Genomic DNA, 23404 nt, shown 5'->3' with positions numbered 1-23404 from the left:
AAACAAAAGAGAATAAATTACTTGAGGCCAGTTGTGAAGAAAAGCGAAATATCAAGAAGCAAAACTGAAAGTGATGAAAAAGAATGGAGGGCAGAGAATAGATCAGCTTCTGTAAATCCCTTTGATTTTTTTTTTTTGTGCTATCCATAAAATTAAGATGATTTACTTTGGGACATTCTGAAGGCAGGTGTATGGTTGTATCTACATTTAAGAAACATAAAGGAAAAAATGTTCACAAGTAATCTGAGAATACAAATAATTTTCTAAAAGGTCAAATTATACTCAAGAGAGAACTACAAACAACTTGCTTTATAGTGGAAAGATAATAGAACCTGTTAGTTCTTAAGTTTTTGGTGTTTTTTGGTTTTTTTTTCAGTGTGGAAGGGCGCTTCTTCTGGGCTCTCCCTTGCAAGGCATGGAGGGTGCTGATATTTTCATTCTGTGCAGATGTGTGTGGTGATATGCATATCACTCTTGATATGCTCTGTATATTTATACTTAAAGTAATTCCCAGAAATGGAGTAAAAAGGGGAGCCTTGTGTGGGTCCATGTGCAAGATGGCATCTCACATAGTGAGTTGTTACATAATTTTAAGTCATTGCATCCAAACTGTTTTAGTTTTGTAGAATTTGTTTAGGACCATGGTAACATTTACATAGGAACTCCTATTAACACTTCTTCCATGGAGTCCTTTGTATGGAATACAAGCTTTGACTTCTCCAATTAGTTCTGCTACACCAAGTCATAATAAATCCATGGGCTTTGCTTTTTGTTCATGTATTAGTTCTTGATGACTTTTGCAGCTATGGGGCATTAATGCTCCTTGCTGATTTCTAGGAAAATTTTATCTTGTTTATATGTTGTAACTAGAAAGGTGAAGAACATAATGTTGTGGTTTTAAATCAGCATTAAGATGTCACAGCCCTTCAATATCTGACATTCTGTGCTTACTTCAGTGTAAGTTTTTGCCCTTGATCATTGGGCTGTTTGTGTCTTATACTCTTTCCTTATAGTTTCATACTGCTCCTTCCAGCATGTCACACTGGGCTCTCAGAGCAAATGTATTGTTTGGTAGCTCTCTTTCTGAGGAAAATTTTAGTGTGGAATTAGCCATACTTGACTTCATAAATAATGCATATCTAACTTAATCTATAGTGTTTCATAGTGTAATGTTATGTCTCCATCAAAATTCACAACAGCCATTCTTTCAAAGCTGTTTATTTTTGTGTTTATTTTTACTGCTGCACCTGTGCCAGTGTTAGAAAAGACTGCTTGGTGCTAAAAATGAAGCGCAGTGAACATGCTTTTTAATGTCTGTAAATATGGTAATTGATACTTTTGTGGCTCCCTTTCTCTGTTGTGGGTTCCAGCATGGTGAGAAGTTTACACTTTACCTCTGAAGTTGTGATAACAGAATACCAGGTGTGTCCCACTCCATCAGTAAAAGGCTGGTTTTGGTATTTAGCTGAGAAGCATAAGGAAAGAGATTGGAAATTCTTCAAGTCCTTTTATTGGGATCTTTGTGCTCTGCAAGAGGCAAGGCAGTTTCAAAAGACTTGCAGAGGATGTGAATTTCTCCCTTTAGCTCCATGTCCAGATTAGCTAGTTCCCTGCCTGGGACATTAAAGAAGTGAGGCATAAAATAGCAAAATTGGGAAGACAACTGTGACACAGAACCCCAGTATTTGATTCCATGTGGTGGCTGCCACTTTGAAATGCAACTCCTGAGCAGAACGTGAGGCACAGACCACAGAGATGAGCAGGAATTCCAAGAGCCTGTTTCGTGTCCCTCTTGTCTTTGCCAGTGACAAGAGGAAGAGGTTACCTTGGAAACACCAATAGAGGTTTCTTCATTAATGAATGCTGATATGGAGCAAGTACTGCAAAAAATAGATAAACCTGGTGTATGTTGCAGCCTTGTTGTCAGCTGTGATGCTTGGAAGACTCTGAAGCCGGCAACTGAAGTTTGTCACGCAGCTTCTGTCCTTTGGTTAATACTGTGGAGGTTATGGGGTGTTGTCCAAAAGCACTAGAAAAAAATACACAGCCATTTTTGATTTAAGGTTGTCAAAAATATTCCTAGCACATGCACTGACAAAAGATAACATCTTGTGAGAACAGTCAAGGGCTGTAAACTGTGAGCACGCATATGGAAAAGAGATGCAACAGAATTTCTTACTAATTTCATATAGTGCACTCACGTTCCTCTTGAGTTATGGCAGTGTCAACACTGAATATTTAAGGTGGCCACACATCAGGAACACATTTGTTACTCTTACTGCTTATGCTGTTCCCTACATGTTGAGATTTGTCTGCCCTGACTGCACCATGCTTTTGTACATTTAAAGTAATAAAATTATAATTAAACTGATGGAATCAGGTTAATGCTTGTTTTGACATATTTTGAGATGAGAAAAAAGGAGTAATTAAGATCATGAGTAGTTGATATGGAGGATGCTGCTTAAATTTTAATTGTTGTTTAAAAACCAAGTATTTATATATATATATATCCAGAATTTTATTCACTCCTTTTTCCCCAACTTGTAGGTGCTCATGATATGTGATAGTCACAAATACTTTTCCTGTTTAATATACTTATATCCCCATCAAAAGGATTTAAACTGTTTCAAGACTACATATGTTTATAATAAAACATTTTTCAAATCTTACTTTTTAGTAATGCCTGGTAATAAAACCCATTAAGTTTTCAGAGTGTGAGATAGAAGTGGGAGATAAATGGATTATTTTGAAATGGCTGGAGGAAAACATGTAATAGCCATGTCTAGTTTTGATTTAGCTTTCACTTACAGTGCAAGACCAAGGATGCTGTCAGATTAAGTACCCTGCTCTCTTTAAAATACATGAAATGTTGTCATCCATGTAATTGTGTGACAGGCTGGAAGTTCTTGAACATCTAAATTATATTTTTCCCTTGTTTGCCTCTTGAAGTGAGTAATAATAGGGTGCTTGGGGTTTTTTCCAGATAACGTTTTTCATGCTGCTCTCTGCAGTGTGTGTGATGCTGAACCTGGCCGGGTCCATTCTCTCCTGTCAGAATGCTCAGCTGGTCAAGTCCCTGGAAGGATGTCAGCTGGTGAGTGATGGAAAACTCCTTTCTTACCAAGGGCAAACCATCTCTTAGGGTTTCACACACACTCCTGGGGTGGTGTTCACAGGGGCCCAGGACGAGGGAAGAGACTAGAATCTTGACTCCGTGTTTCATAAGATTGGTTTATTATTTTATGATGTATGTTGTATTAAAATTATATATTATAGCTATACTAAAAGAATAGAAGAAAGGATTTAATCAGAAGGCTAGCAAGGAATAGAAGAGAATGGAACGACCACAAAAGCTTGTGACTCTCAGAGAGTCCAAGCCAGCTGGGCTGTGATTGGCTATTAATTAGAAACATCCAACATGGACCAACCAAAGATGCACCTGTTGCATTCCAGAGCAGCAGATAATTATTGTTTTTCTTTTCCTCTGAGGCTTCTCAGCTTCTCAGGAGAAAAATCCTGGTAAAGGGGATTTTCAGAAAATATATCCATGACGCACTCCTTTAATTTCTAGTACAGTAGGTATTTAGTAGAGCAACCTATATGTGTTACAACTTAAAAAAACATTTTGGGAAAAGTTTGGAATAAAGTGCTAATGGATTTAATGTTTTGCTACCTCAAAAAGTAACTTTAATATCATAAGGATTGACCTTTTACTGTAATGGTAAAAGTGATGCTTCAGCAGAATAGGTGGAGTTCAGGCCACATCAGAGCAGTGTGGTGGTTACCATTTGATGTCAGCAGGATCAGAATTCCTTCCATCCAGTACTTGTCCAGGCAGTGGATTTCACAACATTTTGGTATGTGTATGCTAATATTTTGTTTACCAACCTGAGTTGTTTTTCATTTTCATTTCCAAAGTAAATGAAAGTTACTTGTGCTAAATAAAATACAGAACAATACAAATTATCATGATGTGGCATGCTCTAAATTATAATGTACCATTTACTTAAAGCATTTGTGGTTTTATCTCAGGAAAAGAAACTATATACACATTGAATTCCAGCATATTTTCTGGCTTCAGCTTGTGAAGATGTCTGCATAAGTCAACTCATGACTGAAATGTTTTGAGTTTAATAAGTGTTCAAACTGTAGTTTTGATTTTCAGAGCGTGATGAAATGCTAAGTAGCTTTGCCACAGCGTGTTGTACTCTATAAGGGCAAGTTAATTTAATTGTGGCTGTTTATCATATTGTAACTGTTAAAAAAATATTTTAAAAAAGCAACAGTTTCTTCTACCCAGACCTCACTCTTTAGGTTTTCCTTGCTCAAAATCCCGTTTCAGTCAGGCTGGGGACTTACACATGAATATATTGCATTGCCATGTTGCAGGGCTCATCTATATGGAATTCTGGAGTTCTGTTCTCATAGGCCACCCTCTGTGGGATACACTGGAGTGAGCTGCACTGCTTTATGATTAAGCACAGGGTTTGACTCAGAAGGTGGTGATGTATTATGCTGAGCATATTTAATTACTTTATTACCATTTTTCACTTAAAAAGGAAAAATCCCAGTTTCTTAACAGCTTGTTCCAAGTGTATATTTAATTTTAATTCCTTAGATGGCTCTCTTTAGTGCTGTAGATCTGTGTAATCTTGCACTGTGTGACTGGTGTACATTATCAAGTCTAAATCCTTTACTTGCCTCCTAGGATACAAATGTACTCTCTGAGGATGCAGCTCTAGGAGTCAAAATCCAGCCTTTGCAGACATGTGGTTTGAGATGTAGTTAGCATCCCATGTAACTGAACCAGTAAATTTCCAAGCACAGTATACTAAAAAAGTCAAATTCAAAATAGATTCTGTTTCAGTTCTGGTCCTTCTGTCCAACTCATTCATGGTGAGTGCATGGTGATAATAGTATCTACTGTATTATGGAGTTTAAATTCAGCAGCGCTTCACATGTAGTGTTGTTATTTGAAGGAAAAGAACAAGACTCAGTGGTCTTATTTTGCTTTAAACACTGGGGATTTATTGTAGATTCCATAATATGTATTTCTGTGTGAATATGAGAAATGTGCTTGCCATATGTTAGCATTTTCAATGTGTAATTTGTGAAGTTGGTATTTGTGCCCTTTATCCTGCAGCTTAGCAACATACAACACTGAGGGGGAAAAGGGCAGCAGCTTTAATGCCTGGTTACCAAAAATTAATTGGAGGGTTTTTTTGTTTTTCCATAATTAGCTGCAGATCCTGTGGCCAAAACCTCAAGATGCTGCTTTAAATCAGTGAGAATCAGATGTGCAGAGAGAAGTTACACACTCAAGCTGTTCATTAATGTGTACAGGACAAAAATTTGTGTATAGGAATTTAATTTACAAATAATGGTTCTCTAAAATTTTTCTTTGAAAATATGGGTAGAGCAATTAATATATTTAAATATTATATATACACATATTATTAAACATATTAATATATTTTAATTTATGTTCTATTACTGCACAAGACAGAATAAGTTTTATTTCTTCATCTGTATTTGTTTTTATGGAGTTCACCTGACCTGTTAGGGGAGGGTGTGTGTGCACTTAGCCAAACAAGCAAACAGGCTTCTTTCCAGCAGCATTGACAGAATTTGGTTAATTGATACAGATTTAAAAAAAAAATAAACATAAAGCCTGTGAGAGTATGTCCACGTATTTGTAATAAATCTGGAAAGTCCTTTGCTTTTTTGATTCTCTGCTGTGTGAAAGTCAGGTTTTAATGGCTTTTATGGCTTTTGAAGTAACAGTACTGCTTTTTGACAAAACAAAATGAACTTGCAAGACAATTTATGCATATAGGCAGCTCTGGCTGATGTTTGAAATCTTAAATATGGTTTGGATGAGGGTGTACTGTGCAACTGTCATAAATATGAAAGCACACAAAGTCTGCTGTGAGTACTGACTAGCATGAGTAAGAATCACGAAGTGGGACACAAATGTGCACAGCATGGTGGGGAATGTGCAGGGGATGAAGTGAATGATGCTTTATTCTTGAGCTCTGCCAGCCAAAAAGCGATTGAAGCACAGACAGTTTTGGAGGCACTGCTGCTGTAGTTGTGTCTGGGGTTGGCAAACACCAGCCCAGCAGCTGGAAGGAGCCATCCCAACCCCTTCTCCCTGTACCAGTGCAGATTTACTGTCACTGCTACTGTCTCTGTTTGTGGCATCACGCAGCAAATGGCCTTGAGATGTGATTTGGGCGAACAATAATCCACTTCTCCTTCCTTCCCAGATAAAAAAAAGTTAATTTTGGCACTGTTTATGTCACGGAATAGCTGCATGAACTCTTGATCCTGTCTGCAGCGGGGCAGGGAAGGGCATTCTGGAGCAGGGGCTCAGGAGTGCTTTCAGCTGCTGCATTGCTGAGAGCACAAATGCAGTGACACCTGCAGCCTTTGTCCTGCTCCCCATTGCAGCAACACTGCTCAGCAAAGAGGCCACTTAACAAACACGGAGGGAAAAGGTGCACAACAAGGCAAATTTCTCCAAAAATAATATGCTGCCAATCTGATAGTGGATCTTGGCTGTTTTGAATATGCTGTGATTCTTCAGATGGCCCTGTGTTTTGCAAGAAGTGCCATATAAAAAATTAGCTTTTAACTAATTTTAAAAATTAGATTAAAAGAAGAGCTACTGGGCAGTACAAAGTTATGGAGTAACTTTCAGAAAGTTATGAATTGAGAATCTCTCATAAATGGGGATTCTTGACCCAGCCTTTTGAGCCTTGTCTTTGTGACACCTGATCATTACATGTGCTACAGGTGGCCCTGGGATCTGGATTTCACATTAGCAATGCCAGATACATGGCATGAGTCAGTGCCTGTCCTTTATTGAACAGGGGCAGCAAGAATCAGAATAGATGATCTTGCAGTAAAAACCTTTGTCTGAAGTCCATTTTCCTCATTACAGAAACTTTTTAGCAGCTGAAGCCGATATTGATTTGCCAGGTGTAGCCTTCTGGCCCCTGGCTTTGACACAGCTCTAAATTCAAAGTGTGAGTTCCAGAATTCCTCAGCTGCATTTCTCAACCCCTGAACCATTTCCAGGGAGTTTTGGGAGCAAGACCTCCCCAGTGACAGCCAGTGCTTTGATTTTACATCAGCTTGAAGAGCTGAGGTCAGCTGATCATAAACCATTTAGTTGGGTTTTGCTCAGATATTTCTCCTTTTAAACAAAAAGTATTAAAAGATTACAGGAATTGAAAAAGAGCTATTCTGAAGTTGTTCAAGCTGCTTTGTAGTTAAATTGTATGCTAATGAGAAATAAACCCACAACTATCATAGAGGTGAACAAACAATGTTTTTTCTTTATTTCCTTGCAGTGTCTCTGGCATAGGGTATGACCAGTTTCTGTGAGTTGCCACAGACAATTATTTCCAGTGTTGCCTTGGAGAATATGGGAAATGGTGTAATTTACATACCCAATTTTTTCTAAAGCATTTTACAAATTGTGCTGGCTAGAGGGCAATCTGGAGTCTCGGGAGCTGACGTCCCCTGAGATAGCTCCTGCCCTGAGCTTGCTTTCATCACAGTGAGCAAGCATCCAGTCATCTGAACCTCATCTGGAGAAGCTTATTATGTTCTTTTAATTGACTCTTAGTTTTGCTCTTCCATCTGCTGTCCTGGTCACCAGCATGTAAGGAGAGACTGCTGCATAAGCCAGATAGGGGTGGCACTAAAAATACATATATTTAAACATACAACTTTTAAGATCATATGAACAATTTAAACATTCTTTGAGGTCTAAGAAGTAAGTAAATATTCTGTTGAAATGATTCTATGTATAAGGCTGTGCAAGGAATTCCACAAGGAATGCTGGTACCTGTTTTTGTTCAGGAAATTGGCAACATCCTAGAGAGAATTTGATTTTAAAATAGCGAACCAGTATTTGCATTGGGAATTTTTTAATGGATTTGTGTCTGGAAATATTGAGGGGTTTCTTTAATGCAAAAGAGTAAGTAATAGGGTGGTTCAGATCTCACCACCCAGCCACTGTGCTTCCGTCTTTACTTAGGGGAATAAAGGACTGATTTGTGATCATGACTCCTTCACATATTTTCTGACCTTTTCTGTTATTTTTGGTTATCCCACATTGGGTATGATTTTATGTTTATTCAGTTGAGTTACTCTGGTTTCACCTGCCCCTGCAAAGCAAATTTTTTTCAAAAAGAGGCATAAAAGGTAACACTTTTGACATTGAATCCTCTTTCTGTATTTTCCCTGTTTTTATAGCTTATATTAGTCATTGAAAAACATTCTGCTCCAAAGGTTCTGCACAGAGATTTTCATTTTGCATTTAGTAGTCATTACTGTAACTGTAAATACTATTTTTGGGAAGTGTGTTTCTGTTGATTTATACTTTTATAGAAATTCTGTTGATTTATACTTTTTCTGACCTTTTCTTTTCTCCCCAGATTAAATTCGACAGTGATGGTGTCTGTGTTTGCTGTGAAATGCAGCACCAGACATCAGGCTGCAGTAACCTGGGAGAAACGCTGAAGCTGAACCCTCTGCAGGAGTGCAATGCAGTCAGGCTGACCCTCAAGGTGTGTTGGGAGTGAATTAACTGATTCTTGCAGTTTTAACTCACAAAGTGTGTGATGGAGGCAGCAGCAGCTGCTGCTCTGTGTTTTCATCCACCCTAATGTGCAAAAAACCTCTCCATCACAATATCAGCATTTGTGTGGTAACTGTTAAGGATTACTCAAGAAACAGAAGTTCAAACTGGCTGGTTTATGCTGGGAGGTGCAAGAAGAATTATCATTCACTGTGCTGTTCTGAGGTGGTGTTTATTGGTGCTATGGTGAATGCAAAGAAACACAAAGTGCTGCAGAATAATGAGATATTTCCTGATGTGAAGGCAGCCACGTCACTCTGGGGGAGAGGGGTGAGTGTTCTTTCTGGGTGGTGCTGGAAACCTGCTTATTAACTGCCCTGCAACACTGTAAGAAGTTGAAACCTTGTAGCGTTTTGTGTTACAGCTAGCCAAATGAAAAACAGAGTAATACTGGGCATATTGTATGAGTGAGTTAGAGCTCAGTGTGATTGCTGCCATCATTGCTTCACTTCATTATCACCAAATGGGAAAGCATTGATGCTATGTTGTTTTGAAAAATAATAAGGAATCAATGAAAGGACTGCTCAGAAAAAAAGAACCCTAGGCTGAAAGGCAGATATTGATTCATTCTAGGTTTAATTGCATGATCAGCAAAACTCTGTATCTGTGACTCTCAATTTCAAAGTATGTATTTTAATAAAACTAATAGAAAATAATGGAGTAGAGAAAATTCATTGTGAGAAGGGTCTTAGGGAGGTAGATTTTGTCAGTGGGTCCTGAGAAAGCAATAAAAGTTTTATTGATATTTGAAGATATATTTTAAAATTCAGAATGGATAGAAATCCTTTACAAGATATATAGTAAATACCTAAATGTTCCTCAGCCTTGTTAAGAAAAAGCAAAAAAAAAAAAAGCTAACACTAAGTAATATCGATAAGGTAGAAGTTAAAATATTTTTATATGGCCCCAAAATTAAGTAAGAACTCTGCCTCAGGTTTTAATGAGAATGATAAAGATAACACAGCAAATACCTACTGGGTAGTTGAGTAAGTGGAAAAGAAGCATAACTTGGCATTGCTGGTCAAAACATAACAATAACAGTGAAATGTATTACAAGAAGGTAACTTCTGAGAAGGACATTCCTCAAAGTATGACAGATGCAGAAACAGGAACCTGTCATTCAGGAAAAGCTGACTTGCTAATCCCATGAAAATAAAGATTGAGGGAGCATATGTTTGCTTCCTGTAAATATGTCAGCAAGGTAAACTTTAATGAGAGGGAAAACAACTGTTTATCTTTGGAGGACCTTGTCAGCATATGAAGTGAGTGGAAGTGACATATGCTGAAAATCAAGACAAGGATTCTAACCAATACAGCAGTCAGAATACAAGCACAAAATTGAATTTCTTCTAAGATATAACTCAATCATTTATAAAGGGAATTGACATATCAACTTACATTACAAGAAAATGGGTTTAAACACAGGAGTTCCCATGGGTATAGTCTGAGTGCAATTTTAATTATGTTCAGAACTTTTCATCTAAGAAAAGGTAGTTAGGAAAGTAACTTTTTCAGAAATTTTTTTACATCTTTTTCAGTTTTAATTTTGCATTTGCTTACTATTTGGCTTAGCTTTGATTCCTGGCTGTAAATTTAAGAACAGTAGGTAACAGCTGACAGTGATAAGGCTCACCCTCTTTAATTACAGTTAACAACTACAAAGTAATTTTAAAGAAACAGGTGTTTTAGTACCAAAATCTCCATTATATTCATTGCTTGAGGAGCCAGAGGGAGAGAAAATGTAGAGAACCAGAGTTAAGATTACGTTTCATGTATAACATTTTGTAGGCTTCATGCTCCTCTTTATTGCAGGTGGGGTAAAAATCTGGTGTTTCCACTAACTCAGCTGTGGGGTTTTGGTGGTAGCAGCTGTGAACAGAGCAATGCAGCACATCTCACCTGTGTGATCTTGTTCCCAGGCAGTCACACAGGACAAGGAAAACCAGCAGTACCTCCTGGCCCTGTGTGTGTTAACTCAGCCTTGCATCATATTGAGTGGGGAGTTTATAATTGCTTTGAAAAATCTTCAAATTTGTTGTTTCTGCAATGAACCATCTCAATGTGCTTTTTGTAAATCAATCCTCTTTCTTCATTCCAAGCCCTGAATAAACTACTCAAACCTTTTAATGGGGACAGAGGAGCTACCACTGCAGCATGTATGGTCTCATATATGCACATTTATAGATACAAGTATTGATTGCAAATGCTGACTGATCTATAAGTGCTGACTTCAGAGATTAGTTGAATAGTGGGGTTTCAGCACAAAATTATAGGTTACAGCAAAATGGCCAAAAATACTGTGCTATTTCACTGTTGTGCTGGGGTCTCAGCCCACCCAAGGGTATTGAATTGTAGGGTTAGAATTATAAATATAAGATACCATACTTGTAGTGTTGCCTGCACACCTCAGTAGAAATTGCAGCTGCATGATGAGATGGATTGCCATTAAGATCTGCAGGCACCCAAGTGGGATCCATCTACCCTGGTTTACAGTGGAGACAATTCCTGGTTTCTGGATTTCACTAGGACATGTGGGGTTTTTTAGTTTCCTGCAGTAGTAGCTCCTAAATTGCCCCTGGAAATAAGGCTCTTTGCTTTCCTCTGGATGCTCAGGCTCAATAATCTGTGCTTCTAAAGGATGTCAGTGTCCTAGTATCTTGATTTTTTTTTTTTTTACAGTAACCACATTTCTAGAACAGCTTTATCCTATATTAGGAAGTTACTTGGTTTAATTAAAGCCAAACGAAGGCACAAGCAAATCCTACCTATTTACAAAATTAGTTAAAAGAGTTTAAAAGGTTTATTAAGAATCAGGTATCCAAAACTGAGATGATGGCCACAGATGGGATGGGTTAGGGATGCAGTTTCAACTTAATCTGTTCTTCCACAGGAAGTTGATGAAATCTTAAGGAACTGAGTTTTTCTTGTCATGTTCAATAAAGTAAAAAGGCTAAATTTTTCTGATACGTTTCATCTATGAAAATTTTGTCTTCTTTCTAAACTCAGAGTATTCTTAACTTACTGAAGATATCAAATATCAAAATATTACAACTAACTACCTGCAACATTTTGAGAGGATGAAGTTAGGTGTTTAGAAGTTTTAATTATTTTGTAACATATTAGTGCTGTCTGATACTGACATGCAAGAGTGAAATGTTATGCTATTTTGGTTTAGTAAGGATAGATTTGAGTATTTTTAATTACTTTTAACAGCTCTCAGAGTTCAGAATACCTGCAGACATGTATGTGAGTTTATAGATTTGCTATTTATGTAATTACTTCCTACTAAAGGTGCATCTGTAGAATGCCTTGGTGACTATCAGGCAAGGAGAGAAGCTGATTCTCTCCTCTGTCTGCAGCATAAATATTTGGTTTGGAGCTGCTAAAGTTCAAGTACAATGTAAATAGTAAATGTCTTTTTCAGGTTTCTGGTTCCATTCATTAGTTAGGCATCTCTATTAAAGATTTATGTAGCTTAGGGCTCTTCAAGTCTTCTGTGTGAATACTTTCTTTCCCTTCCTCTCCTTTGAATCCAAATTTATTGTTACTGTGTTTCCTGGTGACGAAGTCTACTCATATATTTAATTTTTTTTTCATTCAGAAGGAGATGCTTCTATTTGCAAAGCAGAGGAGGATGGCTCCTCGCACATTCTTTAGAGTTATGGGAACAGTCTTTCCTCAGGTTTACTGTAAGACCAAATGCAATATTATTAATTTTACTGAGTGAATTACCTGAAAGGCTTCTTAAGCTACTTAAAATTGGATAAAGCTCAGCACAGAATAAGTAATTCCAGATCAGATTTTTAAATGCTGGATTTATTTCACATTCCTTTACAGGCAGCTGAAAATATTCCCAACATTCAGAGTGTGTATTTACCACACCAAGACCATCAAAAATAGGGTGGGTCAGGGTGGGCTTGGTAGTCTGAGTAGCTGAGCTACTTTTCCTTCCTCATACTTCTTTCTGTTCCTGGCTTGGACAATGAGTGAGTATGGTTGTAAATTCTCTCATGGCTGACAAGGTGCCTCTTTGAATGACTGAAATCTGTTTATTCCATCCTGGTCCAGTTATGTTGTGAAACCTTAGCCTTTCAGGAGTCTCCAACTCTCATATCCCCAGTACTGAATTTAATGCAGGCACCTGAGCTGGAAGTTATGCAAACTGGAGTGCAAGCAGAGAGAAGATTCTTAAGTAGCAGTGCACTGTGCACTGCTTGTTAAAAATACAATAAAATAGTGAATTATACTGTACTTTCAAACCTCAAATCTGTTTTGTGAAGTGTTGATCATCTCTCCATTTTCAATGCAATGTTTGGTTGAGACCCATTTGACTCAGAATTGATTCTTGAGCCTTCCTTGTATTAGAGCAGATATTTTCCCAGTGTTTTTCTAGATGTGTCCAGTGAGAGCAACTAAAGTTATATTTTGAGTTAAAAGGATTGTTGTCCTTGAATTCTTGAATAAAAGAGGTACATTGACACTAATTTCATGGGTGAAAAAGCTTTGCTGCTCATTATCTCTTTTCAGGATACAGTAGTATAAGAAATGAAGAGCTGTAATTGAAGTTAATCAAGGAGAAAGGAAATCATCTCCACAGCGTTGCAGCCATGGAGCTGCTGTGAGCCATTGATGGCTGGGGATGCTGAGGTCTGTGTGCTCAGGGCTGCTGCTCACAGAGCTCCTTTCACACATCAGCAAGCTGATCTTGCTGCTTTCATCCTGTATTGGCTAAAGTCTCAAAAGTGGAGAGAACCTCAAAGACTACAAATCTATTATTTCCACAGCAAAGTAATCTATTCAGCCAGCAAAATGTGAGTGTGTTGTAAAGAGAGCTGTCAGTTCAATTCTGTTGAGCAGACTGGAACTCATAAAATGAAATGGATGTACTTTGTGTATTTCTAGAGCAAAACAGGTTTAAATACAGTTTCTGAATTCTGTGTATGCAGCACAGCTGATTAATTTTCTGTGTAGTACTTGGCAGAGTGAATCTTTAGAGGTAATCGTGCTTTATCTGTGTGGTGTGGTCTGTACTGAGTGACAAATTCTCTGCTTTGATGTTCATGCGTGTAACTTCATTTTCAGTACAGTTATTGCTGTGATAGGAAGAAGCAAGAGAGTGACTGAATATTTACCAAAGTCTGCATTTGAGTTTTGAAGTTGTGCAGACATTCCTGTTTTAGCCTGGTTTACTTGATGGTTTTAAAAGGTAACTAATATTAGAGACAAGTGCAGTTATAAATTGGTGTCTATGATGAAGAAACTCTATGGGTATGGCCCACCATTAGAGTGAAGTGATACTATTCCAGTTTTGCTTTGTATTTGCTGTGATAGGAGGTACAAATGATGTTCTGAAGGACGGAATTTCAGCAGAGTGAGCACACATGGAGTGAGTGTTCATTGGTTATAAGGGACCAGCTCTGCCAGTGCACCCATCACGGGCTGATGGGATTTGTGCCATTGTCATTTTTCATTTTAGATTCTATCTCATCTCTTTGCTTCTGTCAGGTAATTGCATCTACTAACAGCTGTTCTAAATTGCTTTGTTAAATGGTTGTTTCTACAGTTGAGTTATCGATGTGGCAATCACCAATTTTTTACTTATTCCAGTTTGATGCCATCTGACTGCTTTATCACCCAGCAGTTTGAGGGAAAACAAAGAAAATCAGTTTTTGGAACAAATTGCTTTTTGAGCATATTGCAGTATGTGTTTTTATATTATATTCTCAATTAATTATTTCTTAAAATTACATTTTTTGAATACAAAATATTAAAATATTGCAATTAAACATTCAGATTTTAAATAACACTCAGATTCTGTAATACATCTCCTATTTTAATCTGTTCTGTAGGATTTTGGACTACACATTTAGAACATGCATTTTTATACATTTATGTATTGTTTTAATTGTGCTAGTAAAGGAAGAACTGAGGTGCAGTAGCACAAAAACAATGTCAAAAAAAATGACAGTGAAAACAGCTTGAATTAGAAAAAAGAATAAATAACTGTTCTGTCTCTAAGTTAGGCATATGGGAAATGATAGTATGAAGATTTGAGAATGCACAGGTATTGTGTGGGAATTCCCAGGTATCCTTTGGGAGCACAGCACAAGTCAAAGGTGTCGCTTTTTATGAAGGGAAAGCATGATAAACAATTATGCAGGTGCTGGCACCATTATTTTGGTAATTGTTCAGTTGTAGTATAAATGGAATACTGCAACCATGAAATCTTGCTTTTTCCACTGTCAGTATTAAATTTTAGTTGTGCTTTTAAGATTTAGTGAGGGCCCTACTTGGGAAAATAAGTGGCCACAGAGAAACAGCTCACAGTGCTGCCTGACTCCTGTGGGTGTATCTCTGGGCTGGTCTAGGCATGGTTCCAGGCAATCCTGACAGCTGGTCCCACTCTGGAGGGATTTGTGTCCTCTGCAGCTAGTGAGCTAAGGTGTATGAAGAAAATTGTATATGTAACCTGTCGAAGAATAATCCTCCCTAGTACATTATACTTATCAGAGCATTAATTGTCATATAAACATGCTGAAGAATCAGAGTTTTGTCTTAAAAAGACAAAGACAGCATCTAGGAGGAAATCGGTTCAGCCATTTCTGAGGAGCAGAGAATTGTATTTTGTACCATTAGAGATTCATGTGTTGTGTGTTCTGATTAGTGTTCTGGTAGATATCAGCTAAAGATCTGTTTCTAAAGCTCCTTGATTTTGTATTTAGTACAGATTTCCCGCTCCTTTAGACACCTATAAATGTAGCTGGCTGGGCTGTGGGGGGTTGGATTGGCCCTGTTGTGGTTACTGCTTTTGCACAGACATTTCCTAAAGGACGCCTTAATTGTCCTTGTTTGTTCCAGCTGCTGTCTATCAGCACCTACCCTGTCCTTCTGGCAGTGGGCTTGGCCATGGAGGGCTTTAGTTCCTGCTCACTTTTTATCTACAGCTGAATAAATGAGTGTCATGGATTACCTAATTATTTTTTCTACAGGGCGCAGGGAGTGAATTTCCTGAAAATGATAAATTGCCTGAGGCTGATTAATGTTTGGGGAGGCTGGGGGGAGTGGGGAACAGAGGAGAAGGGTGGGTTGTGGCTTGGTTCCTGTTTGAGTTGAAACAGACTTTAGGATAAAAAAGCCAAAACAAATAAAGAAGCAGTATTGCTTTAAGAAATATCTAGTGGTGGTGAGGCCTCCACAACCATTGCTCAGTTGTTACTGTCTCTGTTAAAATTTTAGACTTACAGTGTTTTAGATGTCTGCTCCTTATTGATATTTATGAAATGCACAAAAACTCTGCATCCCTGCATTTGGGATTTTCTAGTTGTGCCTTCACCTTCAAAGAGGTTCTAGCAGAAGAGGAATTGTGTGCTTAGCCTGGAAAGGAGTGTGTGCAAAGAGGCTGCTGCTCCTGTGGGCAGCAATCCCTGCCCTACAGCAAAAGCAAAATGCTGAGTAACAAACAGAGCACAGCTGTCCCAGTGTGCCAGGAAATGTCCCAGGGTGGGTAAGGATGAGTGCAGCCTGCAAGGCACAAGAAATAATCCTCACACCAGAGTCAGTGTTTGCAAGGCCTTCAGTTGTGCCTGGTTTAGGATCCTGCATTTAAAGAAAGATGTGGGCCCAGGTGAGGTGAAACAAATTGGATTAATGAAAAGGATCAGAGGCCTGGAAAGTTGATTTCAGTTGAGAATTGGAGAAAATGGTGTTAATATGTCATGCAGTAAAGGTGGAAAAGGCTTCAAGAGTCATAATAGAGTTCAAAGGTATAAAAGTCTGCTGTGTAACAGCCTGTTCTCAAGAGCTACGGAAGAAAAGAAGCCATGGGTTTCATCTGTGGGATGGACATAACCAGGACACTGATGGTAAAAATAAACCCTGGAATAGTGAATAATAGTGATGAAGCTGTGGGGTCTGTAGGAAGAGATGAGAAAAACATCTGCCATGAGACTTAGAGGCACAGTTCAGTCTGTCCTGGGGCGTGTAAAGGTGTATGAGGGTCTTGGAGACACTGCATCCTAATTTGGAACTTTGATTTTATTATTTAGCATAAATGATGTTAAGTTATACACTCAAATTGGCTAAGTTTTTTGTATTTAAATGGCTGTTGTAGGCAATGGATGATGTTTCTTCCTGCTAGGAAATTATCCTATTTTCTACCCTAGATCTTGTCTCTGCCTGGGTGTTCTTTACCTAGGTTTGCATATGGAAAGCAGAACAGGAAGGATCTCAACCTCCCTTTTTTTGGCACTGTTAACTAATTGGGTCTCCAGGGATCACTTTGTCTGTTTACCTGCATTTGAGTGCTCTAAGTGGGTCTGTGTGACTCTGAGTGAGTCCTCTGCATCACCTCCTGCCAGTGACTTGGTGTTGGCCCTTCCAGTATTTTGCTGTTAATGCTGCTGATTCATTATTCCTCTGGCTGAGGGGCTGGCCAAGAAGACAGAAAACTCCTGACCAGATCAGCAAGAGCAAATCTGGCTCAGTGTAAGTCATTAAATGACCAAAACTTGTTGGCCCATTTATTGTCTGCCTGGTTCCCATGCCTGGCATTTCCATCTTCAAATGAAGGTCACTTGAGGAGCAAACAATTACAGTGGCAGGAGTAAATCTGCACCTTTCTATCATTTGTTTCAGAACTGTTGGGGAAAACAAAGCAATTTATAGCATGGAAGTTGTTTCATGCATTGGCAGTGAATGAAATACTCTGTTAAACTTAGACCCTATGGAATGTTCTTTACACAGAGAGTGGTTTTACTCCCTGTGTTGTAGCAATTTTGTTCTGTTCTCTGTGCTGCTTTTTCTCAAATGCTTTTACTGGCTATTCAGAGAACTGGGCCACACAATAGCCCCAGCAGCCATGCAGTTTCTGTACAAGGATTGTAGTAGTTTTGAAATATTGCCAGCACACGAAATTCTTTTCTTTTCACTGGCTGTGGAGAAAGTAAATACAAATCTGATGATTGGAAGAGAGATAAAGGCTTTATTTTTAGTGACATCATTGCTCTAAAAATGTTCCATTTTAATTCAAATGGAATTTGAATTATTTTCTTTTATTCTACTTGTTAAACCAATATTCTCTGTTCTATTTTAAACTTCTTGTTCTTTAAAAACAAAGCCAACAATATGACCATAGGCACTCAATTCATCAGTAGAAGGTGAAATATCTGGATGGGTAATCACTGCTTTTCTCTCATGTATAAAAATGCATTGAGTTTCTGACACAGGATAAGTCTCTATTTCATGCTAGAATTTTTTTAACACACAACCCTAAGTTGTAGATTTCAACTACTCAAAGCAATAATAATTCTGCATGTAGTTTTTAATCAGAGGTGTCTTTCATAGTATCTTTCTTGTGATAGCTGCAGCTTGGAGTCGACTGTGAAAGAGTAATTTGTCTTTTTGGGGAACAAGGAAATTTGAATACCAATATTTCTGAGGAAATATCTAATAGCAAATGTGTTGTGAGGACTGGGGAAGGGAAGATGTTTGTTTCTGTAATTGCTGCTTTTGTGGATTGCTACCTGAAAAAGATTACAAGCTAAATGAGTTCTACCCAGTTATTTGGGACCTTATTCATGGATAGCAGTTGAGAGTGTTTGTTATCAAATTCCTCAAGCATTTCCTGTGCTTTGTGTCCCTGAGATAAGAGATGATATTCTGCTGCTGTCTCTTGCAGGACCTGTTGTTCAGTGTGTGCGCTCTCAATATCATCTCCACCATTGTCTGTGCTTTGGCAACAGCAATGTGTTGCATGCAGATGGTTTCCTCTGATCTCCTGCAAATGGTGAGTACGTTTCAGTGGCAACCCAGGGTTTGTCCAGCACAGCACAGTGTCCTTCTCTGTGGATGCTCATTTGCTACTCTTTGCTTATAAACCTCAGCCTACTTGTGTGTGTCTGTGCAGTGTTAGAATGTGTGTGTACATGGGTGTATTTTCTGTCTGCATACATCTATATAAACACAGCATATAGATGTATGCAGCATGAGGAGCTGCTGTGCCTCAATGTTTATGTTTTGTAGTATATGATGAGGATTTTGCAATTGGGAGTTGTTCTTTTTGTTATCGAGGTGATTAACGAGGTTCAGTTAAATTTGCTGTCATCACTTGTATATTATCTCCACTTTCCACACTACCCAGAGCAATTACTTAGCTTTAAGATGCTGGTTTTCATTACTAGATTCCTATGAGAACTACAGAGTATGAGAACTATAAGCTCAAAACTGGAACTTTTCACAGCCCTGCGCCAATAATTGTGTTTTCATAAGGAAAGCATGTTCAGTCAGAGTAGCATTTGTGTTCACAACAAGAGCAAGAAGGATCATTAGTCTTCTGCACAGTCAGCTGCATCACAGGATGCTGTCTTGTTTTGGTTGGACAAAGGCAGCTTTCCTATTCCAAATGAGTGTTGGGATTCACAAGGTTTCAATGTTAATAACAAAAAAACCAAAAAAATTTTAAAAACCACTGTATTTTTCAGGCCAGCTCCACTGCTTGTAACCTTGCTCTATTGCTGATTAATCTAGGAATGTCCTGTTTAATAAAGGAGGGCACACACACAAATCCAGTACTGGCCATTTGTACATCTGGCAATGGAAAAGTTTGCATGGATGGAAGACTGGCTCAGCAAGTTAGCTGCAAACCATTTGAACAACACAGAAATGTTGTAAAGCCTGCCCATGCAGGCACAGTTGTTTTAAAAAGAAATAAATAATTAGAAATACACTGGGTGCCATGGGTATTGATTTAAGTGCATGCATTACAGAGATAAGGCTGCCCTTTCTAGACAGGGTTCCAGTCACTGGGTTTAAACCCAGTTAAAGAATATCTTCAGTCTGGGATCTGGTGTTTGCTTCACATACAAATGGGTATAATAAGTTGGGCTCATATGCTTAGGTAATTACTGTAAATAGAACATAAATGCATTTTTGCTGTAGGGCTCTGTGTAAGCATATTTTGCAGGCTTGTAGAGGCTTGTGAACAGTGCTATTTAATAACACTAGTATGGATGGGAAACAATTAACAGAAATAATGTTCAGCTTCAGCTGATGACACTTATATTTTAAATGGCAAAGGGTCTTTATTGTATTCTGGCTATTCTTTCTTTTCATACACTCTCCCTCTCCATATTACAAGAATGCCCATTAACTAAAGAACTTTTTCACCTTGCAGTGGTGATGAAGAAATTATCATACCTTGAAAACTCTGTCTGTCTAGTGGAAAAATGGTAGCAGTGATCCAGAAGTGTATATTCCAGGAATCTTGATCTGCACTTGATGGTATTTAGCAGTGTCAGAGGAATAAAACCAAATAGGTAACAACGATCCAAGACCAATATTAAAGTGCTTCTGATGGGCATATGCAAGAAGAAATAACCTCAATAAGGAGTCAAATTCCTAAAAGCACATAATTTTTCTCTCTGCCACCTCATTCTGGATGTCTTTAAGACTCTTTCTTGCCCACCTGGCAATGCTGCCATTTCTTGGTTTCAGTGTTTATTTCTTTTTGCTTCCTATGCTTTGTGTTTCCAGCTTTCTGTCTTCCTGCTTAGCTGCCTGTTCTCCCTCCCTTTCAGCTCCATCGACAAGAATTTTCTTCCTTCTCCCCAGAAGAAGGGAAATACAAATATATCTGTACTTTTGCTCAATCCCAGTCTTTTCTTGTTTATCAGTTTTTCCTTTCTTTTTTCAGGTTGCTGAGCCCGATTCCTACCAGGCCTAAGTGAGCGTAACTTCCCTGGGGCTACGCTGACTTAGACCAGCTCAACTCTCACCTGAGGATTTCTTTTTCTTTCACTACTTTCAGCCTATTGCCCCATGATCTGCAGTTCCCCTTTGCTCTACTACACCCAGAAATCTGATTAACTTCATTTTCTCTTGCTTGTTAATGCTGGATTTGTGCTTTTTCCTTTTGCTTTTCATTGATGTGTGCATCTTCTCTTAGCGGGGTTGTACCAGGTTGGAAGTTTGACAGCAGCAGCAAAGATACCACTCCTCAAAGCTGAGAGGATTTTAATTATTGTGCTGATGGTTTTACTCTGTTCTGCAGTATTCAGGAGCTCTGTAGGCTCTCCTGTAACAAGAAGAGGCAATAGGGAACAGCCTCCTTGGATGTCATTAGGTTATCATTAGAGCAATCAGTTCTGTGATTCCTGTGCTGTGTTCTTGTCTCAGAAATTAATCCATTGGAATGGTAATTTTTGCAAATTCAAAGAATTTCAATTTATTGCTTAGCAACATAAAGCAGGTGTAACAGTCTCAAGAAAATCTGCAACAATGATTCTGTGATTTTGTGCTTTGTTGATGACTTTTGCATACAGCAAGTGTCTTGATTCCTACAGGCAAGCTGATGTATTTTACTGGAAACTGCTGTCTTCTGACATCCCAGCCTTCAGGAAAAACATCCTAAAAACACAAACACAAGCTGCCCAGTAGTAAGCACAGTTTAAATTTTCCAGTGAATATGAAGAGGTGTTTTTTGGTTTAAAACCAATCCTACTCGACAAATATTTTATTTCATTTGCTAAGGGAAAAAATACAGCAAAATACTTCAAAGTGGTTTTATTACTTTATATTTTATTTTATATTTTTTCTGGACTGTTCCTTGTTTGAGTTAACTGTTTTAGAAAGTACCCCAAAATTTTCATTTCACTTTAGCCTTTCTCTCTGTGCTAATATGTGCATTTGCCCAGGCAAAGAAGCCCTACCAATTGTACTAAAGCTGCAAGAGAAAGTGATGCCATGGCTAAAGATTGAAAAGGCATTTGTTGTGTTTCACTAGAGTGTTTAAGGCTGCACTCCATTACAGGGCTTCCCAGAATTGTTCTTTCTATGTGCACACCCCTCCAGGAAATAAATGTGAATCAAATCGGATCAGATCAAGGCTCTGTAATGTGAAGAAACCGCTCTTAATAACCAAACTGTCACTTCCATGATATTTCATTTGTTGCCTGAGGCAGTTTCAGTTTGCATCTTGTCTGATGAATGGCTGCTGTGAAAACGCACCCTGTTTTCTTCCAAAGGTAGCTGCCTGGATTAAAATAAGAAATACAAAATATTACAGCCACTGTAGCCAGGCTAAAGCATGAATTACACCTATTCCAGTCCTCCTTCCACTCCTGATATGTTTATACACTTCTTATCCTAGAAGTGCTGGCACTGATATCAATGAGTGTGTTCTGATTTTATCACCATCACTGTTAGTAGCTGCTCATGTTGTGTGATACCTAAAACCATCTGTTATTTTGTAAAGAAAATAAGGTAATGATGACACATGCAAGCTGTAATGTTTAATTACTGTTTTCATCAGTCCTAGTGATAATTCAGCATGTCATTATCCTAATAGGCTGTAGTTAATATTTCTACTCAAACACCTCACAGAAAGCATCTCTCTATGAGGGTAAAATCTTGCCGGCATTGTTTGACCCCCATATTCTGGTGAAATAGTAATAAAAAATCCTGCAGAGTGAAACTTAGTGAGAATTGATCTTACATTATTATATGTAACTTTTTATTTAATCTAATGACATCAATACCTAAATAATCCTTTTTTGGGCACAAAGCTCACTTAAGGTAGTGTAAAACCCAGATGACATTCCCTTTAGAAATATGCATTGGGGATGATGTACATCCATAGAAAAATCCTAAATGTAAATATGGTTGCATAAATACTCCCCTCACACCCACCATAAATGCACAACTTAGGTCAGGAAATCTTCTGACATTTTTAACAAATGTACAATTTTTCATCAAACACTTTATTGGTAAAATAGGAATATTTAATATTTAAGACTAAAATATGGTAAGTACTTCAAAAAAGATATGACAGAGCAATGCCCACGAGGCTCCTGTGATGGTTCTAGGAACAGCAACTGGAAACAACTGAGCAGGAAAATCTGAATGCGTTTTCCTTATCAAAATATTTTCTGTCTCATAATTTCCCTTTAAGATCAGGGACAAATTAGAAGAGTCAGCCGTGATCCTTCTGTTCTTGTAGACAATTAGAGTCTACATTTCCCTTCAGCAGATACTGATTCCAGTGTTTTAGAAAAGGAAAACAGTAACCTGTCCAGGAGGACAGTTAATTGAAGACAGAATTATAGACCCGAGTGTATTGCACAGAGCTTTCACTCAGGATAACATGCCAGTATTTAATTATATGCAATTAGAAATTTCTATTTCCCATTCTCAAAAATCAGCAGATTTTTATAAATTACTGAAATGAGAATAATGAACTCTGGAGTCTCCGAAGGACTGATTTCAGAGTTGTACAGTGCATGTAATAAATGTGATATGGAAGACAGAGGTAATTACATGCAGATACAGGAAGAACTCAGATAAGTTTCCCTTGGAGCACCAGGCACACACTGATACCAGGCACTTGTGGTTGATAAGCTGTAATTGCTGAGCAGTGGCATTTCCATGGGGTCCGTGGTGCTGGGCAGGGTGTGCAGAGCACAGCATCACTTTGCTGGTGTTCAGTGGGCAGGTCCCACAGCTGGAGCCCTGGTGCAGAGCTGTCAGTCTGACATGCCTTGGGCAGGAGGATGGACCACGTGAGGAACAGTTCCAATAGAGAATTATATTGACAGGTCTTACCTGCTCTTTCTTCAGTTCCTTAGCTGGGTCTCCTCCATCAGCTTTTACCTCAGTGTACTCAGAATATCCAGAACATGGATAATACCTTCTGATCACTTCAGTGACCGACTTACGGACAGCCTTTCAGTGAAGAGCTGGAAAATCGATCTGACAAAA

General features: G+C 38.3%; 1 protein-coding gene across 4 annotated transcripts in view; it reads left to right on the top strand.

The window, feature by feature from the left end:
• Positions 1 to 23404, top strand: part of ENTREP2 (endosomal transmembrane epsin interactor 2) — an 84240-nt gene that overhangs the window by 45178 nt on the left and 15658 nt on the right. For all 4 annotated transcript variants that reach the window (XM_064722322.1, XM_064722324.1, XM_064722321.1 and 1 more), the window contains exons 3-5: positions 2984 to 3094; positions 8451 to 8582; positions 18330 to 18437. In XM_064722322.1, coding sequence (XP_064578392.1) covers positions 2984 to 3094; positions 8451 to 8582; positions 18330 to 18437 — 351 coding nt within the window. The remainder of the gene's footprint in view (positions 1 to 2983; positions 3095 to 8450; positions 8583 to 18329; positions 18438 to 23404) is intronic.

The sequence above is a fragment of the Zonotrichia leucophrys genome, chromosome 10, assembly GCF_028769735.1.
Source record: "Zonotrichia leucophrys gambelii isolate GWCS_2022_RI chromosome 10, RI_Zleu_2.0, whole genome shotgun sequence".
NCBI classification, from domain to species: Eukaryota; Metazoa; Chordata; class Aves; order Passeriformes; family Passerellidae; genus Zonotrichia; species Zonotrichia leucophrys.
The sequence above is the reverse complement of the archived record's forward strand: the minus strand, read 5'-3'. Positions and strand labels throughout refer to the sequence as shown.